The sequence below is a fragment of the Hyperoodon ampullatus genome (assembly GCF_949752795.1).
Source record: "Hyperoodon ampullatus genome assembly, chromosome: 19".
Classification (NCBI taxonomy): Eukaryota; Metazoa; Chordata; class Mammalia; order Artiodactyla; family Ziphiidae; genus Hyperoodon; species Hyperoodon ampullatus.
Window position 1 is genome coordinate 55,184,961 of NC_136932.1, and position 8,950 is coordinate 55,193,910.

General features: G+C 38.9%; 1 protein-coding gene across 1 annotated transcript; it reads right to left on the reverse strand.

Annotated features, from left to right (window-relative positions):
• Positions 1 to 3,905: 3,905 nt before the first annotated feature.
• On the reverse strand, positions 3,906 to 6,173 carry RAD51C (RAD51 paralog C; the record flags this gene model as incomplete). Its single annotated transcript, XM_079725481.1, has 2 exons — positions 6,051 to 6,173; positions 3,906 to 4,168 (listed from the first exon to the last, which is right to left on the reverse strand). Exons 1-2 carry the CDS (start codon positions 6,166 to 6,168, stop codon positions 3,906 to 3,908), a joined length of 381 nt encoding a protein of 126 aa, XP_079581607.1. The 5' UTR covers positions 6,169 to 6,173.
• Between the last annotated feature and the right edge of the window lie 2,777 nt (positions 6,174 to 8,950).

The window sequence follows — 8,950 nt, forward strand, 5'->3', positions numbered from 1 at the left end:
TAAAGATAAATGAATATTAAAAAATAATATACCAAAATTTATGGGATACAGTAAAAGCAGTGCTCAGAGGAAAATGTATAGCTCTAAACAACTATATTAAAAAAAAAGAGGGAATTTCCTGGCAGTCCAGCAGTTAGGACTGCACACTCTCATTGCCAAGGGCCTGGATTCAATCCCTGGTTGGGGAACTAAGATTCCACAAGCCACATGGTGCAGCAAATAAATAAATAAATGTTTTTTAAAAAGGAAATAAAGATCTCAAACCAATATCCTAAAATTCTACTTTAAAGAACCAGAAAAAGAAGAGCAAACTAATCCCAAATAAAGTAGAAGAAAGTAATGAAAATTAAAGTGAAAATGATCAAAATAAACAAGAGACAAACAATTGGAAAAATCACTGAAATCAAAAGTTGATTCTTTGAGGGACTTCCCTGGTGGTGCAGTGGTTAAGAATCTGACTGCCAGTTCAGGGGACACAGGTTCAAGCCCTAGTCTGGGAAGATCCCATATGCCGTGGAGCAACTAAGCCCGTGTGCCACAACTACTGAGCCTGCATGCCACAACTACTGAAGCCCACACGCCTAGAGCCCGTGCTCCGCAGCAAGAGGAGCCAGCGCAATGAGAAGCCCACGCACCGCAACGAAGAGTAGCCCCTGCTTGCCACAACTAGAGAAAGCCTGCGCGTGGCTATGAAGGACCCAACGCAGCCAAAAATAAAATTAATTAATTAGGTTTTTAAAAAGAGAGAGATTTTTTTAAAAAAGAAAAAGAAAAAAAGTTGATTCTTTGAAAAGATCAACAAAATTGACAAGCCTTTAACTAAAGTGACTAAGAAAAAGAGAGAAGGTGCAAATCACTCCCGTCAGGAATGGAAGTAGGGACATTACTACCAATCTTATAGAAATAAAAAGCCAAGAGAATATAATGAACATTTGTATGCCAAAAAATTAGATAACCTAGATGAAACGGACAAACTCACTGAAAGACACAAACTACCAAAACTGACTGAAGACACCGAAAATCTGAATAGAGTTATAACAAGAGATTGGATCAGTAATCAAAAGCCTTTCAACAAAGAAAAAATCAGGACCAGACGGCTTCACCAGTGAATTCTATAAAATGTTTAAAGAATTTACACCAATTCTTCTCAAAGTGTTCTGAAAAGTAGAGAAGGGAACTTCCTAACTCATTTTATGAAGCCAATATTACACTGATACCAAAGCCAGACAAAGACATCACCAGCAAAGAAAACCACAAACCAATTACAGATGCAAAAATCCTCAACAAAATGCTAGGAAACTGAATCTTGTAGTATATTAAAAGGATTTTATATCATGACCAAGCGGGATTTATCCTAGGGATGCAAAGGTGGTTTAATATGAAAATCAATCAATGAAACATACCAGATTAATAGAATGATGGGTGAAAAAAGCCACATAATCCTCTCAATTGATTCAGAAAAAGCAACTGACAAAACCCAACACCTTTCATGATAAAAACAATCAACTAATTAGGAATAAAAGAGAGCCTCCTCAACCTGATAAAGATGGAGCCATACCTTTGAGTGTTCTGAAAGGAAGTCTGGAAGCAGATAAACTTGTGCCAGTAGCTCTGTGTAGTCACGACAACGAAAATAATAAATATGGGAAAGAATATTTTCAAGAGTGAAATCCTGCAAAGCTTTTGGGTGCTCTGAAATAAACAACAAAACAATTTTAAAATAGTTTTACCTGTCATTTCACAAACTATCATTTCATAATTCCTGACCTCTTATTTTCACCTTTTCCACTGTTTCCTTACATACTAGACCATCTAGAAATTGTTTAGACACATACACAACTAGAGTTTTAACGTCTATCTTTTCATATTTCTAGTTATTGGCTTCCATTGAATAGAAGTAACACAATGGAATTTCTTTCTTGTTTTTTTTTATAAGACTCCAAATTAAAAGTTAAAAGGAAAAACGTTGAAAAGAAGCATATTTTTCCCTTAAATGCCATAGTATAATTTGATATTTAAGTAGAAACAATGATATAAAATAAAATTCTCTCCTTAGATTTGTTTTTTTTTAAATAACCAGATTGGTTCTGGACATATTTCAGAGAGAAACAAGTTAAAAATCATTGCGTTTAAAAACGTACTTAAGTTTTAACGCTGAAAGAAAAACCAAGAAATTAAATTTCAGAAAATATTGCCTATTACAAATATACATTTAACCAGTTCATTTTTAACCAAAAAACAACAGCTTAATCACACACCACTCATTAAAAACTATATTCCAGTGCTACATCCACAATATTTACAAGATCTTAAGACACTATTAAAATTACACTTGTGACATGGATAGCTTACAGGACTTTCAATAGATATACTGGTCATTGGTTAAAAAGGACACCTATTACTACAATTAAAATAAAAATATTCAGCTGATTATATTCATTTAAAGGGAATACAAACATCTTAGGAAAAGCATTATATTTTTTAACATTTCTAGAGAAAAGAATAAGGACTGCACATCCAAAAATAAAATACAATAAAGCAAAAGAAAACAGTCAAACCAGAAACCATTTAATTTTATGAGTAATTGAAGGACAAGAACTTGAACACAAATTACCTGAAAAAAAACTTTTTTAATCTAACACTTTATTTCCACATAATAAGTGCAGAAAAACTTCCCAACACTTTTAACAATACAATTAACATAGTCGTGAAGTCAATTACGTACTACTCAGAGCCACATAAGGTCAATCAGCCTAATTTTCCAAACATTTCCAGACATGATTTTTCAAGGCCACCCTTGGTTTTTGGCAAAACCAGTATCAAAGTCAATATACACTGAACGCATTGACACAACATTTAATACTTACAGTAAGGTGTCCAGTAACATTAGCTAACACCTGGCAGGCCAGAGCATGATGATTTGAAGTCATACATTGAAATACAGGTTTTGTCCCAGAGTTCCTGCAGTAAAAAGTGAGGGCCATAAAAGGGGAAGAAAAGGCCAGCCCAGGTGTGGCATTTCTCAATTTGTAAGAGAAGTATGAGAGTTTAATACTAGTACACGGTCAAGTCATTAAGCTTCACGTTCCAAATGGTCTCTTGCGTGAGATGGATACAAATGAAAATTACTTTTATTATACAGAAAAAAGAGCACTTGCTAACTTACCTTCTCCCATATGTGTTCCTGCTATAAGCTGCAGGTGTTGAATGCAGGCATTAGCAAGGTCTACCACTCTATCAACCATAAAACTCCCCTCTGTATCAATAAAAACTGCTTCACCTTCCACTCCTCCAAAACATTCTGGTATCTGCACATCTACTGCCAACTGCATACTGTCAAGAGAAAGAACTGAAATGACCAAGTCATTATCATGATGATCTAAGGCAGTGTTTTTCAAACTCCAGATCACAACCCATTAGATACCACTAAATATTTTATAGGTATAAATATACTCTGCAAAGTAAGAGAGATGGTTGACTCTCCACAGCTCCAAACATATGTGAATCAACTGATGAATGGATTAGGGGGAGCGTGTGCCTATAAAACCACAATTAAGGACTCTTTAGTGGTTTTTAGGCTTCTGGGAATGGAAACCTTTATTATACAAAAATCTACTTTCAAACATTTGGCTTTCAAATATATTCTCAGGAATTAATTCTATAATAAAGTAGAAGACTGCTTGTTGACCCCACTGACCACACTATACTGTTGCAAAAGAAACACTTTTTAATATCAAAATAATTGTATCAATTTATCAAGATGGGGTGCTGAAGTAAGGCAAATGTTGATTTGTTTGATGCACACAAAATTAAGAGCACATACATGCCTTTTTTGGTCTCCTAACTGTATACCCACAACACAATACTCTGTTAGTTACATAAATGTAAGAGGGGAACATTTTATTTTACCATAATTGTGTTTTTCCAACACCTGGTGCACCACAAATTTCTGTTGTTTTGGTTAAGGGTATGCCACCCCCAAGAATATTATCTAGTGCGGAACAGAAGGTAATTATGGAACTCTGGGTATGCTCCTGCTCAAGAAGTTCCAGTGCTGTGCACTTCTTGCCTGACTCAGATGTACCAGAATAACTTGTTTTATTTGTGAGACATTCTCTTCTTATAATTTGCAGAGTTTCTAAGGCTTCCTCTTTAGATATCCCAACTTCTGAAAGTAAGAAACAGAAACAAAAACATCTGATTTTAGAAATTTAAAAGTCATATGTTATTGTTGTCTTCATTAATTTTAATTTTTAAATAACAAGAATGATGCCAAGAGTAGAGAAACATAAAAATGTAACATTCGATTAACTATTTAATTTTTCAAGTTAACAGAGGCATTTATCTATGTTTTCTTAGTCTTCACATACTTAAAAGATTTATCTATTACCTCAGAAACAGAATTCAGAAACTTAAACCTCTAAAGCATTTTTGATTACCTGCAAGAGTATCTATCTCAGAAGGTAGAAATGAAAATGTCCTTTTTTTTTTTCCTTTTGGTCCTTTTACTACCTCTTTGGTCTTTTACTATCTCTTTTGGTCTTATGAAGCCATAATAAACTTGCTCTCATAAGGTACACAAATTATTTTTTAGAAAAGAATGAAAATGGCCTCTTTAACTGCCTAAAACAAGACGCAGATTTAAGAAGTGCATGTGCATGTATTATTCATGAAAACATTGGAATGAAAAATTCACGGATCACTGCAAACTATTTAATAAGAAAAATTATTTGATGCACCAATAGCTTAAACAATACACTTATGCTTCCTCAACTATACAATTTCATTCCTGACAACATGGCCTAAGAAGTAAAATGGAAATTACAAAACAAGCTGCTTATGGAAGAAATAATGGAGAGGATATCACTTATGAGTTTGATATATCAGTGCTTGATCGGGTAAGGATATGAACTATAAATTTGGTGCTAACAAAAGACATTAATGGTGCTAAGGAAATGAAAATTCCATCCAATTTAAGAGCCTTAACTCGTCTGATTACTTAGGTTTGTCATTCCTGACTGCACCACTTACTGTGTAGTTACTATGCATGAGCAAGTTACTTCTTTATGCCTCAGACTTTTCTTCTACAAAATGGGAATGAAACAACACACATAAAAACCTTGGTAGAACACTAAGCCCATCCAAAATTCTTAATAATTGTTAGCTACTATTATCATTCAGATTCTCTCATTTCTTTTTTGTAAAACCAACCTGTTGAAAGAAAATGAGCCCATCAAACTTTGGGGGATACAGTCTTTGGCATAAGACTTAAGACAAATAGTTAACATTGGGTCTACAACATTTGTTCTTGAGTGGAGAGTTGAAACCTTATTTTCCATCGTTAAGGGCAATGACTTAAAATTCTGTTCTATCTTAATAACACAGTTCCGGGCATACTGTAGTGTTATGTGCACAGTGAGGGTGACTGCAGACAGCTTCACCTTTGTGTACCTCAGAAGGAAGTGGTTCCCACCAACATATAATCTACAGTGTTCTGGAATGTGAGTTTTTGGGTTTTTTCGGTGAATTACATTAAGAGAAGCGATGTCTTCTTTCTACTGCTTTCTCCAGGTTCGGGGGATTCTACCCCCTTTGTCACTCTTAATTTATCTCATCCTGTCGCGAACAGTGCATTTCTTAAATTTAATCCCTGCCCCTTGGATTTTGTAACAGCGAAAATTAGACCGCCTGTCTGGATTTCAATCCTGCCTCCACAACTTCCTAGCCCACTCATAATGAAAAGTTACTTAGCCTCCCAAGCATCAGTTCCTTCATCTATATACTGAACATAACAGTCCACGTTAAAAGGGTTCTTTTGAGTATAAATGAGATAATCTTCAGAGGCTTCAGCAGCCACTGGCAGAGAAAGCAACTGGTGAATGTTTCCAAGACCACAGTTCTAACCATTCAAACCACACTTAAGTGGAGTCAATGAGCTGTTTCACGGTGTAAACGCGGCAGTGGGCGGCGGCAGAATCTGGCCGAGAACGGGGATGGAGGCGGCCCCGATAGCGGCCAGAGTGCCTCAGCTTGTAATGGGAGTCCGTTACCTTTGCTGAGCTCGGAGGGTTTCACCTCTAGGAGTTCCTCAGCAGTCTGGAAACCTGCAGACACCAGCTTCACCCGCACCGCTGGGGATAGGGGCAAACTCACTAAATCCCGCTGCATTTCAAAGCCGAACACCTACGCTCGCAGTTGCGCAGACGCAGAAGCGGCCAAGCCCGCGCACGCGCACCCGCCGCAGCACGTGACGTCAGACGTAAGGCGGAAGGGTGGGGTCCGCGGCGTGGCTGCACGCGGCCTTGTGCTTTGGGACTCTGCGGCTCTGCGGCTGTGCGGAAGTCTGGTCATTCTTACATATGTTTCCCCGTTTCCATCGTGATTCTTCCAAATCCCACTTAAAGTTTGCACATCAAACGTACATCCTGACAATAAAAAGATGGGTGGAGACCGCAGGACGCAAAGCCAGGCCCAGTGGGTCTTACCACATTTCCTCACCTCCACCCTGACCTGTTGGATGGAGGCCTCAGGGTTGTTAGTAGGAATGATCTCCCTGAACGGGAGCTAAGATACGCACAGACACTGGCATGTTACCGGTTTGGGGTACGGAAGAGTCGTATACAGAATACTCTCCATCCCCGTAATAGGGTTCCAGGGCCTACGGGTCTTCTTGCCGGATGTCCCCCTTGCTAGGCCCCCTCACCTTTCCCGCCCTCGCTCTCGCGAGGGATTGTGGGCCAGGTCCTCAGAGCCGCGGGGCGCGGTCGGCGCCAAATCCCCGCAGCCACCCACGTCTTGCCGCGCGCGAGTCGAGTCTGGAGCGTGCTGGTTTGAGACCGTTGGTTCTTAACGGCCTGCCTAGAAGTAGCTGGATAAGTAAGCAAGTATAGGCCCCGTAGTGGGCTGGGCATGGGCTCCTCCGGTCCTTGAGAGGGAGGAGGTGGGCTACGCAAGAGCTCCTATTTCTGGTACTGAGTTGGTAAGGGACCACTTCTAAAATAGAGAATTTGGGGGGGAATTGAGAGGCGGTTTGGAAGGTGGCTTGCGAAGTCTTTCCTTGCCCAGGAGAGTATAATTTAAGGGAGAAACTCCTTCCGTTCCTTTAGGCGACGATTCTTAGCCTTGACTTTTCTTCCTAGCTTAAAGGAACTCCCTAAATATTGCAAATCAGAGCCCTTTAAGTACATAAGCTCTAAGGAAGGAAATGTGCTGACCGCTTTAGCAAATCCTACACATTTCCAATGCTCACAGCCATGCCACAGGAACATAAGGACATGGAATCTCAGAGCAGTTTTTTGGAAACCAAAGTTAAAACCTAGTACCCTTTTTTCTTCCCTGAGCTACCTCCAAATTGTGAGGTAGCTCTTGGAGTGTGTGGGGGGAATTCTAGAAGTATGTGTCCCCCATTTGATAGGGCAGGAACAGTCTGGTAGGACTAGTCAAAATGTGGTTTATTTGGGCTTCCCTGGTGGCGCAGTCGTTGAGAGTCCGCCTGCCGATGCAGGGGACATGGGTTCGTGCCCCGGTCCGGGAAGATCCCACATGCTGCGGAGCGGCTAGGCCCCTGAGCCATGGCCGCTGAGCCTGCGCGTCCGGAGCCTGTGCTCCACAACGGGAGAGGCCACAGCGGTGAGAGGCCCGCGTACCGCAAAAAAAAAAAAAAAAAAAAAATGTGGTTTATTTGCCACTCTGTACGTTGCTTATCTTCTAGTGTGTTACACATCTGGACATACAGGGAACATTACATAAATGTTGTCCACTGGGAGAATTCATGCTTTACTTATCAAGTAACCAGGGTCCTGGGTGAAGAAGAGATGGTGTTAACATACTCAGGGATAGCTCTTCAGGTCGTTCAGTGAAACGCAGTGGAATCGGTCATGTTAGAATTTTGTTTCATTAGCAGTGGGGAGTTAAACTAGTCGACTCTATCTGTAGTTATACTGTTACGCATCATTAATATCTTATCCTGACCCTTGAGGTGTTATAATAATTATTGTTTTCATCATCATTCTTAAGATATCTTTAATGCAGTTTGCTCTATAGTCAGGCTTTCAAACTGGGATCCAGTTTTATGAGGCCAGGCGCCAGGAAATAACGCTGTGGGATTTTTACGGAAGGTGCACCTTCCTATACTGTCAGGCTTTCTCAAATATTTCTTTAGAGAGGGAAGAATTGAATGAGTTAAGTGGTGAGCCATTTAAAACATTTTCTATTAAACAAGCATTAATATATTGTAGAGTAAAATGCAAGTATAAATTTTAAGATAAACATAATAGTTTGAAGAAAGATCCAGTTTAAACTGGATGTTTCAGTAGTCTCCCAGATTTTCCTGTGAGTATGTTATTATTTTCCTTTGCAATTTGGGGTTACTTGATTTTGAGAAGTACTGTTATGGGGAAACAAGCATGAGCTTTGGAGTAATACAAATTTGGGTTTGTATCACATCTTGGGAAATAACCAACTGTGAAACTTTCAGCAAGTTACTCAGTTTCCTCGCCTGCAAATGGAAGATAATAATGTTTCTTCCATTAGGGGTTGTAAGAAAGATTAAATGAACAAATATGAAGTATTTAGCACAGAAAAGGTACATAACAAATCTTAAGTTTTTTCTCCACTTAAAAATATTATAATATGTATATTCAGTCGAATAAAGCCTTATTGAACACCTAGCTCAGCAGAGTGCCAATGCTATGAGCCTTTAAAAGAAAAACAATGCCTACGGTTGTAAAGTGCCAAAGAAAAGTGCTTTTACGTATTTTATTTTATTTGACTTGATCCTTATAGTAATCCTGTGAACAGTTTACCCAGGTCTCAATTTAAAACTAGCACATTGAAGATTGGATCACTTAAGCAACATTAAATATTTAACCACTAGTTTTGTGCAGGGTGACAGGACTAACAAAAGAATCTATGCCCTCATGGAGCCTTACATCAGTCAGGATTATTATTG